The sequence below is a fragment of the Leucoraja erinacea genome, chromosome 14 (genome assembly GCF_028641065.1).
Source record: "Leucoraja erinacea ecotype New England chromosome 14, Leri_hhj_1, whole genome shotgun sequence".
Lineage (NCBI taxonomy): Eukaryota > Metazoa > Chordata > Chondrichthyes > Rajiformes > Rajidae > Leucoraja > Leucoraja erinaceus.
This window is the reverse complement of record NC_073390.1, coordinates 44,684,058-44,706,650: the sequence shown is the minus strand read 5'-3', so window position 1 is coordinate 44,706,650 and position 22,593 is coordinate 44,684,058. Positions and strand designations below refer to the sequence as shown.

Genomic DNA, 22,593 nt, shown 5'->3' with positions numbered 1-22,593 from the left:
TCAACCTATTACTCATATTTGAGGTATGATATATAGCAGATGACAGCTTTTATACTAGAGTTTCTTAAAAACATAGAAACATAGAAAATAGGTGCAGGAAGAGGCCATTCGGCCCTTTGAGCCATCACTACCATCCATTGTGATCATGGCTGATCGTCCCCTATCAATAACCCGTACCTGCCTTCTCCCCATATCCCTTGACTCCACTAGCCCCTAGAGCTCTAGCTAACTCTCTCTTAAATCCATCCATTCCATAAATTCACAACTCTCTGGGTGAAAAAGTTTTTTCTCACCTCAGTCTTAAATGACCTCCCCTTTATTCTAAGACTGTAGCCATCTTGGGCTGTTCTTGGACAATGTGTAACTGCATTGAGCAAACTTCTCAACCTTCTATTAATAATTTGATGCCTTTGGGGAAATCCAGCCAGAAACGTAAAAGCTGTTTTTTGTAAAAGGGGAAACATGTGCCGTCGGGGCGGCCGTTGTGTTTTTGGAACAAGTTATTGGACGTGCATTTCTCGCTTCAACGTTGTTGGTATATAACAAGTCTTTGAGTAATGGCGACGTGGGAAACAAATCTACGTGTCTTGCATGAGGAAGTGGGAAGCGGAATACAATTTTGGCGTGCGACGTCGCGCGGGCCAAAACTCCTCCGCTGGTCCGCCGGCTGGGCTTTGTGTGTAGTCCAGCACCTGGGCCAACACATCATTCACCCAGCCACGGCCGAGTCGGTCAATGAATTGCCGTCGGGAATTTGTCCCGTATTTTGTTCTTTTGTCCCGTATTTGGGAGTGAGAGAGTTGGCAAGCCTACTTTGGACATTACAGATTTTGACAAAGATCCATCTTCTGGCTCTGCAGGGGAGAATAATTTGGTCAATTTATTCAAATGTAGATCAGAGGGGAAACTGTTATAGAGTCAAACTTTATTCCAGGGAATTCCAGGCCCTTTAGCCCAACTTGTCCATGGCCACCACGATGGAATGGGGGCAGAGAACACAAGACACATGGATAACATATAATCAACAAGAAATTCAATGAAAGGTTTTAATAGGATTGATGAAAGAGAAATCTCCTCTGGTGGGAATGCCCATCGTGTGTGAAAGTCAGACCAAGGGCAGTCTAGGACTAAGATGCATAAACACATTTCTATACAATTGATGGATGAAATCTAAAACTCTTCCTCAAAAAGCTGCTGCTAAGTCAACTGTAATTCAGAACTGAGTTGATTTTTGTTTCCATATAGTCATGCAGACTGGAAACAGGTCCTTCAGCCCAACTTGCCCACACTGGTCAACATGTCCCATATACATCAGTCCCATCTGCACCAGTCTGCCTGCATTTGGCCCAAATCCTTCCAAACCTTTCCCATCCGTGTACCTGCCCAAATACCTTTTAATTGTTGCTATCGTCCCTGACTCAACTACCTCCCCTGACAGCTTGTTCCATACACCCACCGCCCTCTGTGTGGAAAAAGTTGCCCCTCAGATTCCTATTAATCCTTTCTCCCCTCACCTTAAACTTATGGCCTCTGGTTCTTGATTTTCCAACACTGGGTAAAAGATTGTGCGTTCACACTATTGATTCCCCTCGTGATTTTATGCACCTCTATAAGATCATCCCTCATCCTCCTGCGCTCCAAGGAATAGTCCTAGCCCACTCAACCTGTCCCTACAGCTCAGCACCTCGAGTCCCGGCAACATTGATCAATTTAAATTCCAGCAGAGCTTTACAGGAAGACGTGAAGCACAGAGTCTCTTGGCCAGAGTAGGGGAATCGAGAACCAATGGACATAGGTTTAAGGTGAGGGGGGAAAGATTTAATAGGAACCTGAGGGTTCAACCTTTTCCACACAGAGGGCGGTGAGGGTATGGAACGAGCTGCCGGAGGAGGTAGTTGAGGCAGGTACTATCGCTACGTTTAAGAAACATTTGGATAGGTAATGGACAGGACAGGCTTAGAGGGATATGAGCCAAATGATGGGATCATCCTACACACTGGGGACAATTTATCAATTCAACTGAAGGCAGTACACCCACAAACCTGTACGTCTCCGCACTGTGGCGGGATACCAGAGCACGCAGAGAGATTTAGAGGTGACACGGTGGCGCAGCAGTAGAGCTGCTGCCTTACAGCGCCAGAAACCCAGGTTCGATCCTGACTACAGGTGCTGTCTGTACGGAGTTTGTACGTTCTCCCCGTGACCTGCGTGGGTTTTCTCCGGGTGTTCTGGTTCCCACACTCTAAAGACGTACAGGTTTTTGGGTTAAATGGCTCGGTATAAATGAACAATTGTCCCTAGTGGGTGGAGGATAGTGTTAGTGTGCGGGGATCGCTGGTCGGCGCGGACTCGGCGGGCCGAAGGGCCTGCTTCCGCGCTATATCTCGAAAGTAAACCAAACAACAGAAATAATGAGCTGTATTTTCCCCATGACTTTAAACGGGAGGAAAATCAAAGCTTTTCTTCCTGGCCGCTGATTCTTAGTCTGGACTAAACTAAATCACAAGCAGTCACAATTGTTTCACGTCAGCTTCAAGTGAGGGGGAAAGTTCCGTGACATGAAATGTGAAGCCAGATAATGTTTGCGATGGCAACTTAACACTGAGTAATCAACTCCAGAAAAAGCTGGCAGAAGAATTGCATTTTTTTAATGTAAGTGACTGTTTTCTCAGAATTCATCGATGAAAGACGGTGTTGTGTGGATTGAACGCAGGGAAGTTGTAGAAACAACTTGGCCTCCATCCATGACGTTTATATTCCCCTCCGTGTGGGAGTTTGCAGGCTGCAATGTCTTCTGATAGCGACCCACACCATTTAAGGATGTTTACTGACCTCTAAGTTCATGGCACAGTGTGTAGTTTGTATCTCGGCCTCCCCTTTGTACACACCCAGTGTCTGATTTATCCCTCTTTGTCGGAAGTGGTTTTTGAGAGCAGGTTTAAAGTTTCATCATTTCAGCACACGTCTACCATTTCTATGTGAGTAATGCACTAATTGGAGATGGACTAATATCACAGGCTGGGCGTTTGGTAATTAGACTTTAGGCTTTGAAGATGCAGCGCGGAAACAGGCCCTTCGGCCCGCCGTGTCCGCGCCGACCCGCGCCACCCCGCACACTCGCACTATCCTACACACACGCGGGGGACAAATGACAATTTTAACCGAAGCCGATCAAAATATAATATAAATACTTGTTATTCTCATTGCAAAAGCGTAGTGTTTTATGGAATTAGCATTTCTATGGATAATTTATTCGATTTAGTTTAGAGATACAGCGCGGAATCAGGCCATTCGGCCCACCGAGTCCAGGCCGACCACCGATCCCCGCAAACTAACGCTAGGGTCAATTTTACATTCATACCAAGCCAATTAACCTACAAACCCGAACATCTTTGGAGTGTGGGAGGAAACCGGAGCACCCAGGGGAAACCCACACGCTCACAGGGAGAGAGTACAAACTCCGTACAGTCAGCACCCGTGGTCAGGATCGAACCCGCATCCCTGGCGCTATGAGGCAGTGACTCTACCGCTGCGCCACCGTGCCGCCCACAATTATGGTGTAGAGAATGTGATCTGTGTACCTTTAAAGCACGAGGAAAGCAGAGCGTCTGTCACACACTGTTTCCTGACACTGAGAAAGATGAAGGAAATATTAAATGTGATTGCTTCTATATTGTTACTGAGAGTGTTCTGAGCAATCTACAGTTACTGTGGTATTATTATCTGCAATTGTAGGATATCCTAGAATTATTTGTACAGCCTTTATATTCTTTATATTCTAAAGTATTTATATTCTCTTTCCGTCCACATATAATTTCATTGACGTCCCCAGGGATTTAACACCAGTCTAATTCGAGATGAATTAACATCCCAGTAGGGCGGCATGGTGGCGCAGCGGTAGAGTTGTTGCCTTGCAGCGCCAGAGACCCGGGTTCGATCCCGACCACGGGTGCTGTCTGTACGGAGTTTGTACGTTCTCCCCGTGACCGCATGCATTTTCTCCGGGGGCTCCGGTTTCCCCCCACATGTACAGGTTTGTTGGTTAATTGGCTTTGGTAAAATGTTTAATTGCCCCCCAGTGTGTGTAGGATAGTGCTAGTGTGCAGGGATTGCTTGTTGGTGTAGACTCAGCGGACCGAGTTGTAACTCTTAACCAAAATAAACCAGTCCCATGCTTTTCACCCAGATGCAGACTTTGGCAAAATCAATACCAGACCACTGACCCTAGAATATAGAACATAGGTTTAGTTTCAGAGGCACTGTGTGGGAACAGACCCTTCAGCCCATCGAGTACATGCTGGCCAGCAATCACTCCGTACATTAACACTATCCTACACTCTAATGAAAATGTTACAAATTTGTAGGTTAATTGGCTTCTGTAAATTATAAATTTAAAGGATAAATATAAATATAAATATAAAGGATAGCGCTAGTGTATGGGGTGATTGCTGGTCCTTATGGGCTTGGTGGGCTGAAGGGACTGTTTCCATGCTATATCTATAATGTGTGAAGATGTAAATAATTTAAATGATTTATTTTGAAAATAAATTAGTGGCCTGTAACTGAGATACACATGGAATTCTGACACCAACATAGAACTTCGAACAGTACAGCACAGAAATAGGCCCTTCGGCCCACAATGTCCATGCTGGTTGATCACGTATAGTCTTTCCACCGACTGGTTAGCAAGCAACATAAAGACTTCTCACTGTACCTCGATAAACTGAACAATAATGTACCTCTCCATAGATGTACAGGCGGTGTAAATATAAATTGTCCCTAGTGTGTGTAGGATGGTGTTAGTGTGCGGGGATCACTGGTCAGTGTGGACTAGATGTGCCGAAGGGCCTGTTTCCGCCCTGTGTCTCTAAACTAAACTAAACTAAACTACCACTGGAGTTAGATACAAAATGCTGGGGTAACTCAACGGGACAGGCAGCATCCCTGGAGAAAAGGAATGGGTGACGTTTCGGGTCGAGTCCCTTCTTCAGTCTCCAGTGATGTTGCCTGTCCCGCTGAGTTACTTCAGCATTTGTGCCTATCTTGGTTTAAACCAGCATCTGCAGTTCCTTCCTAAATGACCATTTGAACACCAATGTCACCTAATGCCCAATCTGCATATGTGCAAAATGCCCAGTTCGGATTGATCAACACCAACAGTCAGGACAATATTGCCATGTAGATTCACGAGTAGTTATAAGTCAGCATCATTGGCCCCTAAGCTACTGAACCTGGTTGCTCTGCCGTTGAATCCAAAATGCCTGGGTGTAAGTTGTATCACTGGAAGTTGAATTCTACCAAAGGCTGGAGTTCTGCAGGGCTGCTGTTGATAATTGCTGCAATAGGACTCTTGAACAGTTTCACGTTTTTGGCAGCATGTATTGTGTGAGCAGGTGTTTTGTTAAAGGTCGGAGCACAATGCTGAACTGAGGCAGAGTTTTGGACAGGAAACTTCTGTGCTTCTGTGTGCTGGGCAAGAAAATCAGTCTGTCCAAATATGGATTGCATGACTTTTGGATTTTAACGAGCCTCCCTTCTAATATGCTTTCATGTAACTCATCTAAGTTGGACAAAAATGCTGGAGAAACTCAGCCGGTAATGGGCAGCATCTATGGAGAAAATGAATAGGCGACGTTTCGGGTCGAGACCCTTCTCAGTTGTCACTTAGCAATTATTCATGTATAACATCTTCACTTAGTTTAGTTTAGTTTATTATCCGGGGTACAGTGAAAAGCTTTTTGTTGTGTGCTATCCAGTCAGCAGAAAGACAATACGTGATTACAATCGAGCCATCCACAGTATACACACACATGATAAAGGGAATAGTGGGAATAATGTTTAGTGCAAGATAAAGTCCAGTAAAGTCCATCAAGGATAGTCTGAGGGTTTCCAATGAGGTAAATAGTAGTTCAGCGCTGCTCTCTGGTTGTGGTAGGATGGTTCAGTTGCCTGAAAACAGCTGAGAAGAAACTGTCCCTGAATCTGGAGGTGTGTGCGTTTTCACACATCTGCATCTTTTGCCCGATGGGAGAGGGAAGAAGAGGGAGTGTCTGGGGTGTGACTCATCCTTGATTATGCTGCTGGCCTTGCCGAGACAGCATGTGGTATAAATGGTGTCAATGGGAGGGAGGTCGGTTTGTGTGATGGTCTGGGCTGCGTCCACAATTCGCTGCAATTTGTTGCGGTCTTGGATGGAGCTGTTCCCAAACCGCTGTGATTCATCCCGATAAATGCTTTCTATGACTCTGGCCAGGTACATGGACAAATCTCTAATAGAGCCCAGCCAGGGCCAGCTGATATGTGCTTCCAGATGCCTCGAAGCTAATTTCCAAATATCGTGCAAGGAAGTGCATTATTTAAATGAAATGCAAGAAGCTACTGTTAATATCGAACGCAAGGCCAATCCTGGCTTTTCTTCAACTTTTCCAACAGTCTTTGGATGTTGGTGAGGCTACAGATGCTCTTTATAGTCCAGGATAACCAACAATCATGTGTATGAAGGAACTGCAGATGCTGGTTTAAACCAAAGATAGACACAAAATGCTGGAGTAACTCAGCGGGACAGGCAACATCTCTGGGGAGAAGGAATGGGTGACGTTTTGGGTCGAGACCCTTCTTCAGACTGGTCGGGTCACCCATTCCTTCTCTCCAGAGATGCGGCCTGTGTAACCGCCAATCATGTTCTTCAGATGTAAATTCTCACCCACAGAATATTTTACTGGCAAAGTTGTGTGAGCTTCATCATGCTGTACATGTGGGCTCAAGATTAATTTATTTTAGTCAATTGTTTGTGAAATATACCCTTATCTCTCACTTAATATCTTATATATGTGTCTTCAAACGCTTGAATCATTAACTAACGAGGGCATTTGTTCTTTGTTTGCCTCTTCAAACCCTCCCATTGTTTGATATTCCTCGAGCTGCTTTTCTCTTGAAGAGAGACCTAATGTTTTCATGTTAATCATCTTTAATACCAACTGCATTGATGGGTGGCACAGTGGCACAGCGGTAGAGTTGCTGCCTTACAGCGCCAGAGACCCGGGTTCGATGCTGACTACAGGTGCTTGTCTGTACGGAGTTTGTACGTTCTCCCCATGACCCGCGTGGGCTTTCTCCAAGATCTTCGCTTTCCTCCCACACTCCGAAGACGTACAGGTTTGTAGGTTAATTGGCTTGGCATAAATGTGTTAATGTGCGGGGATCGCTGGTCGGCGCGGACACGGTGGAGCCTGTTTCCGCGCTGTACCTCCAAACTAAAATGAAATGTTTGAGCGTTATTGAATTCTCCAATGTTGGAGTTTGCGACTGGATAGTGTTGGGTTGGATTATACCTTCCTCTGGTAATAGATGTCAAACAAAATCACTGGTCAGCTCGGTGATGACATCCATGTTTAGTTTGGTTTATTTTAGAGATACAGCAAGGAAACAGGCCATTCGGCCCACCGAGTCCGCGCCGACCAGCGATCCCCGCACACTAACACTATCCTGCACACACTGGGGACAAATTACAATTTTACTGAAGCCAATTAACCTACAAACCTGCACGTCTTTGGAGTGTGGGAGAAAACCGGAGCACCTGGAGAAAACTCCACGCAGGTTAGTAGGAGAAAGTGCAAACTCCGTACAGACAGCACCGGTAGACCGTATCAAAGCCGGTCTCTGGTGCTGTAGAGCAGCAACTCCATCGCTGCGCCACCGTGCCGCTACAAAGAGCACAAATGCATCGATATATTTTATCCACACGTGCCACCTATTCTGCACCCCTTGTATTGATGCTTTTATTTACCATGGTAATTAGTTGCAGAATGCATTAAATCGACAGATACTTGTTTGGTAAAGGTGCCAAGGGTTGTGGAGAGAAGGCAGGAGAATGGCGTTGAGAGGGACAAATGCATCAGCTATTATTGAATGGCGGAGCAGACTTGATGGGCCAAATGGCCTACGTCTGCTCCTATGTCTTATGGTGTAAGATTGAGTTAGAGGGCTGATCTTCACACATGTAAAGACAGTGATATGCGTGCTCACAATCTGTAACAGACTTATAACAAGTGGGCAGTAGATTAGCTGTACTATATGACATAAACTGCGGTCGGTTGCTGCATTATATCGCAGTGCATTGTCTAGCGTTATCTCACATTCCAGCAATCACAGGTCAGATGTTTCTTGTCAAAGTTTGTGCAACGGAATTTTATTCACTTTAATTTTCCCGTACGTTCAAACTCACTCAGCGATGATTTAACTTTCTTTCACAATCCCCTGGTCGGCGACGTATTGGAAACAGATGGGTTCCACGGTCACACACTAACAGAACGATGTACTTTGTGCGTGGTGGGTCAGTGCTGTGAGGCTCCCAGAGTTGCTGTCAAACTCCCTGTGGTAAATGTCCAACCTCTGCTCTGCTGTCAGCGGGGGGGAGTGGGGAGGGGGGGGGGGAGGGGCGGCAGAGAATGCGTGCAAGTCCACCACTTATTCCCCCATTCCACTCACACTTTTCATTACCATCAACTATTACTCCGGTTGTAAATCTGAACTATTTATTCAATGGTGGCAAATAATCTTATAATTGGTCATTTTATTGGGATGGGATGGGGAGGGGGGGGGGACTTAACATTGTACATTTGGTCTGACAACAGAATTAACTGTAAGACTGATAGCAAATATCTTCAGCAACAGGTCACATTCATGAGATTCTTCCACTAATTGGTGCTGCCTCTGGCTATGTTCAGTTTTCTACTCGTTTAAAAGCAATGGAATTTTTCCCCCCATGTCCTTGGCAGTATTTATTCTCTAACCTGGGTTTAAAACAAATCCAGAACCGATCTTTATTGTGTTGCCATTTTGTGGCACTTTGACTGTGGCTTCATTTCAAAAAGACTTCATTAGCGAGTAAGTGCCTTGGAATCTTCCGAGGTTGCAAAAGGCAGAATGTAATATAAATACTTGTTGTTCTCATTACAAGAGCATAGTGTTTTATGGGCTCAGCATTTTTGTGGAAAATTTATTAGTTTGAGTTTAGTGATACAGTATGGAAACAGGACCGAGTCCACGCCGACCAGCGATCCACGCACACTAACACTATCCGAACCTACATATCTTCACCTCTGTGGAGTGTGGGATGAAACCGAAGATCTCGGAGAAAACACACGCGGTCACGGGGAGAACGTACAAGCTCCGTACAGACAGCGCCCGTAGTCGGGATCGAACCCGGGTCTCTGGCGCTGTAAGGCAACAACTCTACCACTGCGCCACCGTGCCGCCCTTTTGTGGTACACAAAAATAATTAATTAGAGAGTAAGTGCCTTGGAATATTCTGAGGTTACAAAAGGCAGGATGTAATATAAATGCGTTAATCTTACTACGAAAGCATAGAGTTTTATGAGCTTAGCATTTTTGTGGAGAATTCATTCATTTTAGTTTGTCATGGAAACTTTGGCCCATCGAGTCCGCACTGACCTTTGATGACCACGTACACTAACACTATTCTACACACTGGGGACAATTTTACCGAAGCCAATTAACCTACAAACCTGTACGTCTTTGGAGCGTGGGGGGGAAACCGGAGCATCCGGAGAAAACCCACGCACGTTCTCCCTGTGATTGTGTGGGTTTCCTCCGGGTGCTCCGGATTCCTCCCACATTCCAAAGACTTACAGGTTTGTAGGTTAATTGGCTTTAGTAAAATTGTCCCTAGTGTGCAGGGAGTGGAAGACAAAGCGGGATAACATAGAACTAGTGTGAATAGGAAGGCATAAAGTGCTGGAGTAAAGGGCCTGTCCCACTTGGGTGTCATTTGCGTGTCACGCAGATGGCGCACAAAGATTTTGTACATCCCAAAACCACACGTCACTGCCTACGTCACCACGCACCACGCACGCGTAATGTGCACCATGCGTGCATCACGTGTGCCGTGACACGTAAATGATGTAGTGTAAATGACGTGCAAATTAAGCCCAAGTGGGACAGCCCCTTAACTCAGCGGGACAGGCAGGAATAAAGGAATAGTTGGCCTGTCGAGTTCAGACACTTAAATGGGTGATCGATGGTCGGCGTGGGCTCCAGGGCCTGTTTCCTTGCAACATCTCTAAACTAAACTAAGCTGAAACTAATGCAGATCATGTTACACCTCGGATGTTGTGATCTCGCCCCAGTTCCAGGGCCTCCACTGATGTGGAAACTCCCCATCCCCCCAGGCCAGGCACTTTTCCACCCAGATGAACAGCTAGGCTTTGGATTCTTCAGCTTCAAATGTGGTGAACGAGGGAGGAGACCCCTTGCAGAGATATAATGAAGTTGCTAAATAGGCATGGAAGAGAAAAAAAAGATATACGCAGACCCATTATTTGAAATCACATCAAGATGAGGGCTTATCCTCGTAAACTGTTTTTTTTTTTTAAACCCCGAGAAAGACAGGATTGATGTAATAGAAGACTTCCTCCATAAAACGATGAATCCCGTGAATGGATCTTTGAGAGAGGAAAGTGGAGACTTAGTCTCTGGAAGTGTTTAAAAGGCATCGGATACCGCAATGCTCACATTGCAATTTTCATCGAGGATCGAATTATTCGATGAGTCATTTGGCTTCCACTGTCTCTATTTCTATCTTTGATCCCAAGTCGCCAAGTCAGTTTTATTCGTCATGTGCCCATAACGTGCAGTGAATCTTTCTGAAAAGTTGGGATAGAAAAACAAGCGACATGTACCAAATCATGATTGGAATAGATCGGGTAGATGCACAGAGTCTCTTGCCCAGAGTAGGGGAATCGAGGACCAGAGGACATGGGTTCAAGCTGAAGGGGGAAAAGATTTAATAGGAATTAGTTCCGTGTCCCGTGAAACCCAAGCACTAGGATACAAGGTCTTCCAAAAATTCCCATCATACTTTGGTTCAGTCATCGAGGACCTTGGTTTTACGATATGATAGAACTTTAATTATCTAATGGAAAGTAATTATAATCCATGTCAAAGCTAGAGTTTGTATGAGACGTTTACCTTTATACAAATAACACCAGTGGGATTCTGTAGATGGACACAAAGTGCTGGTGTAACTCAGCGGGACAGGCAGCATCTCTTCAGCAGAAGAAGGGTCTCGACCCGAATCGTCACCCATTCCTCCTCTCCAGGGATGCTGCCTGTCCCCGCTGGGTTACTCCAGCACTTTGTGTCTATCTTTGGGTTAAACCAGCATCTGCAGTCCCTCCCTACACATTGGACTCTGTAGTCATGTTTAGTTTACGATACGTTACAGTGCTATTTATCCCAGGAGGAAAATTGATCTGCCAACAATCATAAAAATACAAAATACATGAAACATGAAATTAAAGTGACGAGTGGAAAGGATTGGGGATGTGCAAAGATCGGGGGGGGTGGGGGGGTGAGGGGTTGAAATCCGTCTCAGTCTACCCCACGACAGGAAGGGGTGGAGTTGTACAGTTTGATAGCCACTGGGAAGAAAGATCTCCTGTGGCATTCTGTCCTGCATCTTGCATTTTGACATTTAGTTTAGACCTACAGCGCAGAAACAGGCCCTTCGGCCCATCGAGTCTGTGCTGACCAGCGATCCCCGCTCACTGATGCTAGCCTACACACACTAGGGACGAGTTTACATTTATACCAAGCCAACCAAACCAGCTTCTGCAGTTCCTTCCTACACATTCCAGCTGCTCAATCTCCCTCTGTTACTCATCACCTTTTTAACCAAAGCCAATTAGCCTAGAAGTCTTTGGAGTGTGGGTGGAAACCGGATCACCCGTAGAAAACCCACGCGGTCACGGGGAGAACGTGCAAACTCCGCACGGGCAGCACGTGGAGCCCGGGTCTCTGGCGCTGTGAGGCAGCGACTCTACCCCTGCGCCGCCGTGTGTATGTTTTTGCAAACTCAAGGTGAGTTTAAAACAGACTGCAGGAGACGGAGTCGCAGCAAGAAGCTCGATCCATGCGACTAGAAGCAGCACGGGTCTGCAGTCGTCATCAGCTGCTCCAGTGCTGTGGTTGCCCGGGCAACCAAAGAATAAACAATCACTCCTGCTATGTGACTTGGCGATGAGAAGCTCGATGAGTATCAGGAGATGGTTCACTGCTTCAGGGACAGTTTCATCCCACTTGGTATCACTCTCTCTTCTCCCCTCTCCCATCCGCCAAAAGGTGGAGCAGTGTGAAAACGCCGCCTCCGGATTCAGGTCTGAAGAAGGGTCTCGACCAGAAACGTAGCCCTTTCCTTCTCTCCAGAGATGCTGCCTGTCCCGCTCAGTTGCTCCAGCATTTTGTGCCCATCTCCAGATTCAGGGACAGTTTCTTCCCAGCTATTATCGGGCAACCGAACCATCTTATCAACAGCTGGAGAGCGATCCTGAACTACTATCCACCTCATTGGAGACCCTTGGACTATCTTGGATCAGACTTTACTAGCTTTATCTTGCATTATACGTTATTCACGTTATTCCCTTTATCATGTATGTCTACACTTTGAAAGGTCGCTATTGTAATCATGTATTGCCTTTCTGCTGACTAATTAGCATGCAACAAAAGCTTTTCACTGTACCTTGGTACATGTGACAATAAAGCATCATTGACCGACCTATCAGGGTCACCAAAAGATTTTGAACATTTCAAAATCCAGCGGCGACAAATAAAATGTTGCGACACTTGAGGAGACACCGCGCGTCAATACGCCGTCACGCCGCGGCGTTTTCGGTGACCTGATACGTCAGTCAATGATGCCGACAGTCGCCGAAAAAAATTACCAAGTGGGACAGGCCCTTTAGTGTGCAGGGATCGCTGGTCGGTGCAGACTTGGTGGGCCGAAGGGCCTGTTTGGCTGTGCTATATCTCTAAACTAAACTAGACTAAACTAAACTTCAGGTAGAAGGTACAGGAGCCTGAAGACTGCAACAACCAGGTTCAGGAATAGCTACTTCCCCACAGCCATCAGGCTATTAAACCTGGCTCAGACTAAACTCTGATTATTAATAACCACTTTCTGTTATTTGCACTTTATCAGTTTATTTATTCATGTGTGTATATATTTATATTATGGTATATGGACACACTTATCTGTTTTGTAGTAAATGCCTACTATGTTCTGTGTGCTTCAGCAAAGCAAGAATTTCATTGTCCTATACAGGGACACATGACAATAAACTCACTTGAACTTGAACTAAAGATGAGTACACCATGTTTTATCTTGCAAAAATTCAAGATGCATTTGTAATCTTCAGTTGGAACTAAACTGAGATCGGGTTAAAAAATGTGTAGGAAGGAACCTACCGAAGATAAGCACAAAATGCTGGGGTAACTCAGCGGGACAGGCAGCATCACTGGAGAGAAGGAATGGGTGACGTTTCAGGTCGAGACCCTTCTACAGAGGCAACGTCACCCGTTCCTTCCCTCCAGAGATGCTGCCTGTCCCGCTGAATTACCCCAGCTTTCTGTGTCTATCTTCGGGTTGAAAAAGGTTGTTTTAAAGGCATGCACCGTTATTGCAAGGCTTGGAAGGTTTGCGCTATTTCACAGCATGATCTAATTATCTGTTGGACGGAACGTGTAGCTGGGCAAATTAGGAGGATATCCGTGCTTAGCCAACTATGACTTTTAAAGTCTAATTACACAAGAGTGAAGTGGTGAACTCAACCGGAAAACCAGGCGGTTTCTTCAAGAATTTTTCAAGTCATAATTGAGTTGTCTGATTTTTTTTTTTTTTTTTCCCCCAAGTCAGTTTTCTCTCGTTTCTCTCCTATTTACGGATAGCTGGCAAGAGGCTGATAATTCCGTGTGGTTCCATGCTATTTATGTGGCTCAGAAGCCAGTGTTTGCAGCCTCGATGGCTTGATGCTTTCCCCAGGAAGGAAGTGTCCCAAAAGTGCTGATTGTGGACATTTGAAATGAAAACAGATAATGCTGGAAATTCTCAGCGGGTCAGGCCGGAACTGCGGAGAGTGAAACAGAGTTAATGTTAAGTTGCTGACCTTTCATCGGCACTCTGGTCCTGCTGCTAATGGCAGCAACCTACCAAGTAGAACCTTCTCTCCAGAGATGCTGCCCGTCCCGCTGAGTTGCCGCTTACACCCCAGCGGTATGAATATTGATTTCTCTAACTTCAAGTAACCCTTGCATCCCCTCTCTCTCCGTCCCTCCCCCACCCAGGTAGTTGTACTAGTTTCAAGGTCGTCTTGTTGAGTCTCATTGTCCGTAACTCATTTTCACCAAGCCCACAGCTGACAATGACCTGCTTCCTGTATCATCGTTACTTGTTTACATATCTTTCATTCATTTGTTCCATTTCTCGCTATATCACCGTCTATATCTCTCGTCTCCCTTTCCGCCCACTCTCAGTCTAAAGAAGGGTGTCTGTCAAATGCTGAGAGAATGGAGCAGCTGGGCTTGTGCACTCTGGAGTTTAGAAGGATGAGAGGGTATCTCATTGAAACATATAAGATTGTTAAGGGCTTGGACACGCTAGAGGCAGGAAACATGTTCCCGATGTTGGGGGAGTCCAGAACCAGGGGCCACAGTTTAAGAATAAGGAGTAAGCCATTTAGAACGGAGACGAGGAAACACTTTTTCTCACAGAGAGTGGTGAGTCTGTGGAATTCTGCCTCAGAGGGTGGTGGAGGCAGGTTCTCTGGATGCTTTCAAGAGAGAGCTAGATAGGGCTCTTAAAAATAGCGGAGTCAGAGGATATGGGGAGAGGCAGGAACGGGGTACTGATTGGGGATGATCAGCCATGATCACAATGAATGGCGGTGCTGGCTCGAAGGGCCGAATGGCCTACTCCTGCACCAATTGTCTATTGTCTATTGACCCGAAACGTCACCTGACCCGCAGAGTTACTCCAGCTATTTGTGACTGTCTTTGGTTTAAAGCAGCATCTGCAGTTCCTTCCTAAACAAGTAGAATGAAGATGTGGACAGCCAGAAGAAACACAGTAAACTCTGCAATCCAGCAACAGGATACAAAGTTTCAGGACACCAAGTGTTGGAGTAACTCAGCGGGTCGGGCAGCATCTCTGGAGAAGATGGATAGGTGACGTATCGGGTTGGGACTCTTCTTCGGACACCTGCTGCAGTTCCTCGTTTCTGCAAACAATGTTTCAGGTCGAGACCCTTCTTCAGACCTCCGGGCCAGCAGCATAATCACTCCCTCTTCTCCCCTCTCCCATCAGGCAAGAGGAATGGAAGTTTGAAAGCGCACACCACCAAATTCAGGGACGGTTTCTTCCCAGCTGCTATCAGGCAACTGAACCATCCTGAACTATCAACAACTAGAGATCGGTCCTGAACTACTATCTACCTCATTGTCACCTTTTGAACGATCTTTAACCGAGCAGTAATCTGCACTAATCATTACACCCTTGATCCTGTATCTGTATGCGGCCAGTTTCCACGATATCTCTCTAAAAGCTAAATGTTGCAAGCTTTATTCATGTGGATATGACTCTCACTTTCAATTAAATTCCCTCCACATTGATGACCCAACCTCCCGTTTCACCCCAGAATAAGTTCTAGGAGCAGAATTAGGCCATTCGGCCCATCAAGTCAACTCCGCCATTCAATCATGGCTGATCTATCTCTTCCTCTCTACCCCATTCTCCTGCCTTCTCCCCGTAACCCCTGACACCCATCCTAATCGTAAATCTCTCAATCTGCACCTTAAAAATACCATAGACTGCCCCCACAGCCGTCTGTGGCAATGAGTTCCACAGATACGCCACCCTCTGGCTAAAGAAATTCATCCTCGTCTTCCTTCTAAAGGTACGAATAGCTAGAAAACTTTGACAAAATAAATCCTTGGCCATCAAACTACAGGTTATGCCTGTGTTAACTATTGCTTCCCGCGATATAATTTCTTAAGTAAGAGGTTAGCGGTGTTTAAGTCACCCTGTCCTAAAATCACAGCCTTCAAGATCTTCCAGTTTGTTTCCTGCAACTTGCCATCAGGCCTCCGTGTCCCTGTGTAGAGAGAACGGTCCCCATCGTGAAATTGAACCGTAGGGCCTCATGTTTAGTTTGGTTTGGAGATGCAGCGCGGACATAGGCCCTTCGGCCCACGGACCCCGTGCCAACCATCGATCCCCGCACACTAGGTACACACTAGGGACCAATTACAATTCTACCAGTCTGAAGACGGGTCTCGACCCGAAACGTCGCCTATTCCTTCGCTGCATAGATGCTGCCTCACCCGCTGAGGTACTCCAGCTTTTTTGTCTAAAGTTTAAGAAGGGGTAAGCCTTTTAGAACGGAGATGAGGAAACACTTTTTCACACAGAGTGTTGTGACTCTGTGGAATTCTCTGCCTCAGAGGACGATGGAGGCCGGTTCTCTGGGTACTTTCAGGAGAGAGCTAGATAGGGCTCTTAAAGATAGCGGAGTCAGGGGATATGGGGAGAAGGCAGGAATGGGGTACTGATTGAGGATGATCAACCATGATCACATTGAATGGTGGTGCTGGCTCGAAGGGCCGAATGGCCTACTCCTGCACCTATTGTCTATTGTCCATAAAGCCAAAGGTTTTGTTGGTTAATTAGCTTGGTATAAATGTTGTTTTTTAAGTATCCCTACTGTGTGTAGGATCGTGTCAATGTGCGGGGATCGATGGCTGGTGCGGACTCGGTGGATCGAAGGGCCTGTTTCCGCGCTGTATCTCTAAACTAACCTACATTAACCTGGACGTCTTTGGAGAGTGAGTGGAAACCGGAGCACCGAGAGAAAACCCACGCAGGTCACGGGGAGGAGGCACAAACGCCATACAGACAGCACCTGTAGTCAGGACCAATCCCAGGTCTCTAGCGCTGTAAGGCAGCAACTCTACCGCTGTGCCATCATGCCGCCCCATGTCTGTGTTCCTTTTAACTCATGAAAGGGACTAGGTGTAGTAGTGGTGATGATTTACCACTTCACCGTATGCAGTGCATCAGATCCAGACAGCCTGTTCTTACGGAAAAGTAATTAACGTTGAGTAAGCAATGCGGTCACTTTGAAATCACAGGTGTCTGGGAACATGTCAGGGGTTGGTAGGGGTGAGTTGCTGCTTAAATTGGTAACAACATGAATTCTGACCTCATTCTGTGACAGAGGAGACCATGTCTGCTGAAGCCACTGCAGACTCACGACACGTACTGAAAAATGCTTTTAAATAGACACATGGATATGCAGGGAATGGAGTGATGTGGCAGATAGGAGTCGATCTTGACATCATGGTCAGTGCAGACATTGTGGGCCGAAGGGCCTGGTCCAGTGCTGCACTGTTCCGTATGTAATATAAAAATATTTATCATGTAAAAAAATATCTATGTATTGGGGAGGGAGTGCTGGGGGGTGAGGGGAAATGAGCCGCGCCTGCACAGTTAGGGGCTATGGGTGAGTGGTGGAATATTGCGCTGGGGAACGGGTTGCGTTGGGGGACCAGGCCTCCCATGTGACAGGGACCCAATGGGTCCCACTTAGTCTAGTATATATATAGAAGCAAGTGTGTGTATATATAGAAATATATACACACATGTGTGCATGTATCTTTATACAAAAATACAAATAAAAACGTAAATATTTTAACAAATATATATGGACCCCACACACACAAACACACACACACACACACACACACACACACACAAACACACACACCTGTACAAACACACACACACACACACACACACACACACACACACACACAAACACACACACACACACACACACACACACACACACACACACACACACACACACACACACACACACACACACGTACACACACACACACACACACACATACACACACACACACACACACACGTACACACACATGTACACACACACACACACACACACACACTTATATTCATGGATTATATATATTATACATATAATATATTGATCTATTGTATACACATTTATTTTATTCCAATACTGTGGCAGGGTTCCCTGATATTACCATATTAAATGTGTTAAACTCATCGCTCCATTCCTCTAACATATATTCCATTAAAAATGAATATTCCACCCAGTTTGTATGAGTTTGGTGGGGGAGTCCACAGTTTTAACGCTTCAATGAGCCTTCATTACTCATGTTTGTGAAGCTGTCAGAATGCAATGTCTGTGGTTACGTTTATGTTTCTCAGCATCCAGAAACAAAAGTCCTTTTTTTTTTCCACAACGGTGTTTTTTGGGAGAAAGACAAGTGTTTCCCTCCACTGCACAAGACCCCAAGTGCCGCGCTCCAATTATCTCCAAATGCCAGCGACCAGCCGGAGTTTGGCCTCTCCACTGTGTTGGCGAATGGTCAGGAAACAAAATCAGAAACATGTTGACAAAATCTTGCCAAAAGGTTAAGTGGGACATCCTTCAATACTTAGCAGCTGGGGAATCTTGAAACGGTAACACCTCTATCCCCCCCCCCCCCCCCCCACACACAATTCCCCAAATAGATATTTCATTGACTAACAACCAACCTGCGGAACAGACTCTTAAAGAAGATAGACTCAAAATGCTGGAGTAACTCAGTTCAGCGGGAGAGGCTGGATCTCCGGAGAGAAGGAATCGATGACGTTTTGGGTCGAGACCCTTCTTCAGACCCGAAACGTCACCCATTCCTTCTCTCCAGAGATGCTGCCTGTCCCGCTGAGCTGAGTTACTCCAGCTTTTTATGTCTATCTTCGGTTTAAACCAGCATCTGCAGTTCCTTCCTACATAGACTCTTAAAGAAGATGTGAAAACACTTGGTGTGAATTCAGTCAAATGCAGATTGAATACGTTTCTTTAGAAAAATATTAAAACCGTACTGAAGCACGACATTGTGACGATGGGGAAGAAAGTGAGTTTGGACCTCTCTCCACCAAAGCTGTTGACAACTCATTTCCTCGTATTATTTCTTGAGGGGTTTATTTACAGACATTGGATAAAGATTGATTTGTTGCGATTAGTCACTGAGTCATTCTAATTATTGCAGCATGTGATTCTCACAGAGGTAGTTGGTGACATCGCTAGGCTCGACTCTGCTGCAAGCACTTCCTTTTTATCCTAAAATGGGGCTTACATTTCAAGTGCTGGCGAGCAAAGGTTGTGGTCTTTAAAATAGATCATTTAGCATTGTATTCAGTTTCATGGACATCCCCGTGTGTGTGTGTGTGTGTGTGTATTTCTCCAGGTGTGGTGTCACTAGGGCCCTGTACAACTGCAGAAGGTCCTTTTTGCTCCTATACTCAATGCCTCTCGTTATTAAGGCCAACATGCCGTTAGCTTTTTTTTTGTTGTAAAAGCTGTAGTTTAGCTGGTGCATGCGACCCAAATGATAAATCCTATCTCTGATATTCCCTCAGGAAAAGGCAAGGAGCAGCCTGGTTTATCTGGTGACACAACTGGCTGACATGGAGCATTGTTATCACCACATCCTGCTGCTGGAGATTAAAACCATCACCGACACCTTCAGCAACATTCTCGGATCTCAGAGTAAAGACATTTATTGCATGAGTAACAGCTTCACGGCAATCGCCAAACTTCTGGCCAAACATCTAGAGAAGGACATTGCTGCAACCAGAAGGTAACGTCACTTCTGTGTGTCCATGTGTGTGTGCGTGTGTGTATGTGCATGTGTGTGTGTATGTGTGTGTGCGTGCATGCGTGTGTGTATGTATACCTGTGTCTGTGCGCATACATGTGTGTGTATGTGGGTGTATTCCTGTGTGAGTGTGTTCATGCGTGTGTGTGTACGTGTATGTTCATGTGTGTGTGTGTGTACGTGTGTGCATGCATGTGTGTGTAAACGTGTGTGTTCATATGCACATGTATGTGCATGCATGTGTGTATTCGTGTGTGCACATGTGTGTGTGTGTGTACATGTGTGTGTGTGTACGTGTGTGTGTATATGTGTGTGTGTATGTGTGTGCATGCATGTGTGTGTGTATATGTGTGTGTGTGTTCATGTGCGCATGTGTGTGCATCCATGTGTGTATTCATGTGCACATGCGCGTGTGTGTACGTGTATGTTCATGTGTGTGTGTGTACGTGTGTGCATGCATGTGTGTGTGTATACGTGTGTGTTCATGTGCGCATGTGTGTGCATGCATGTGTGTATTCGTGTGTGCACATGTGTGTTTGTGCACACGCATGTGCGTGTGCGTGCATGCGTGCAAGTACTTTGAGTCCAGTTTAGTTTATTGTCACGTGTACTGAGGGACAGTGAAATGTTTTATTGTTGCACGCTAACTGGTCAGCGGAAAGACTGTACATGATTACAGTCGAGCCTTCCACAGTGTACAGATACATGATAAAGGGAATAGAGGAGATCATAATTATAGTAAGAAACGTTGCTGTAGGGATAGAGATTTAAAAGAATGGAGCAATTGTAATGTATGATTGCAGATCCACTTCGGTGACGAGCCTCAAATAGTCGCCTGAGTTGTGCGCCATCTTGAATCTGTGTGTGTGTGTGTGTGTGTGTGTGTGTGTGTGTGTGTGTGTGTGTGTGTGTGTGTGTGTGTGTGTGTGTGTGTGTGTGTGTGTGTGTGTGTGTGTGTGTGTGTGTGTGTGTGTGTGTGTGTGTGTGTGTGTGTGTGTGTGTGTGTGTGTGTGTGTGTGTGTGTGTGTGTGTGTGTACGCGCGTGTTTGTGTGTGTATGCGCGCATATGTGCGTGCTTGCATTTGTGTGCGCGTGCGCGTGTGTGTGCACGTGTGCGTGTGTTTGCGTGAGATGTGCGTCACTCTACTGTTCCACTACTGCTCAGCGTCTCACCATTGAAATGCAATAGATGTGGGGAATTGATCACATTTGTTCAGTAGAAATATGTAAATCTTTCTGGATTTTGGTTTGGTTGTAGTTGAAGTGTCGCGTGCAGTTCTGGTCGCCCCATTGCAGGAAGGAGGTGGAAGCTATGGAGAGGATGTAGGAGATAGGAGATGTTTAGAGGGGTGGTGGGACTAGTGTAGATGAGTCAGCATGGGCACGTTGGGCCAAAGGGCCTGTTTTGGGGTGGAATGGGTGACGCTTTTGGGTCGAGACCCTTCTTCAGACTAGTCAGGGAAAAGGGAAACAAGAGACATAGACGATGATGTCGAGAGATAAAGAACAATGAATGAAGGATACGCAATAATAATGATAAATATCCCCTTTCTGCGCTGAGATGTGAAGGCTTTTGGATCGTGCCAATACTGTTTGGCAACTGCACACCTGGCCATCTACACGGACAACTTCTGCATGCAGTCCAGAGGGCAGTGAATCATCAGACCATTCAAGGCAGCTTTTCACCAGCGTTTCCACAAACATAACAGGAAACCTAATTTCAGAAAAACAAGTTCTTCATTGTATTTGCTTTAGAAAAAAAATAGCTGTTGTGTACACCAGACATATGACTCATGCCTAGTGGGGGTGATAGAAAATAAATTGCCTGTGAATATGACATCCCAACTCTTGTACATTGTTTGTGCAGGAGCTTGCGGGCTCTAATATACCTGTACACACTGTGGCGTCTTGCATTCAGTAATGCTTTGATCCTTATCTCAAAGGGTCACTGACCAAATGTCCATTGTCCAGTACATACAGTAATCACTGAGGTGCAAAAGTATTGAAGATGCCATATATATGTTGATCAATTTTAAAGTCTTTAGTTTTAGCTTTAAGGGCCTGTCACCCAAAGAGTCGCAGTGTTTTTCAGGCGACTGCCGGCGACTAGGCTGTCACCACGTGGTTGCCGGGGTGTCGCCTGTACGGTCATGAGTCGTATCTTCAGTCGCCCAAAGAGTCGTAGCATTTTTCTGGTCGCCGCTGGATTTTGAAATGTTCAAAACTTTTCAGCGACAGTCGACGACGGTGGGCTTGCCGTAGCTTGTCTTCTCCTGACGTAGGTGCTGTCGTAAGTTGTCGCCAGGTGACGTAAGTTGTCGCCAGGTGCTGACTTCGGTGAATTCCATTGTCATACTCGCCCAAGTGGGACAGGCCCATTAGACCAGTCGCCGGTTTTTCGTTGACCTGCTACGACTATGACACTCGCCGGCAGTCGCCTAAAAAATCGCCTAAGTGGGACAGGCCCTTTTCGTGATACAGCGTGGAAACAGGCCCTTTGGCCCACCGAGTCTCCACCGACCAGCGATCACCCCACACACTAATACTATCTGAGAATGTACAAAATCCATACAGACAGCACCTGTAGTCAGGATCGAACCCGGGTCTCTGGCGCTCCGAGGCAGCAACTTTACCGCTGAGCCACCGTGCAGCCCCAGAGTTACACAGCGTGGAAACAGACCCTTCAGCCCAACATGTCCATGCCGACCTAAACCTGTCACATTTCCCTGTGTTTGGCCCATTTCCCTCTTAACCTTTTCCATCCACGTGGCTGTCCAAATATCAGTTAAATGTTTGTTATAGCACCTGCCTCAATGACCCCCCTTCTGGCAGCTCATTCCACATGCACACCACCCTCTGTGTGAAGACGTTGCACTTTTGGGTTGCATTGAAATCTTTCCACCCTCACCTTAAACCGATGCCCTCTGGAGGCAGGTACTCTCTCAACATTTAAGAAGCATTTAGACAGGTGAATGGATCGGACAGGTTTACAGGAATATGGGCCAAACGCAGATGGGTGGGCCTGTTGTAGATGGGGCAGGTTGGTCG

The 22,593-nt window shown here is 46.0% G+C and overlaps 1 protein-coding gene across 1 annotated transcript in view; it reads left to right on the top strand.

Moving 5' to 3' along the window:
• LOC129703665 (ventricular zone-expressed PH domain-containing protein homolog 1-like) overlaps positions 1 to 22,593 on the top strand; it is a 136,236-nt gene that overhangs the window by 53,478 nt on the left and 60,165 nt on the right. The window contains 1 exon segment of the mRNA XM_055646304.1: positions 19,307 to 19,527. Coding sequence (XP_055502279.1) covers positions 19,307 to 19,527 — 221 coding nt within the window.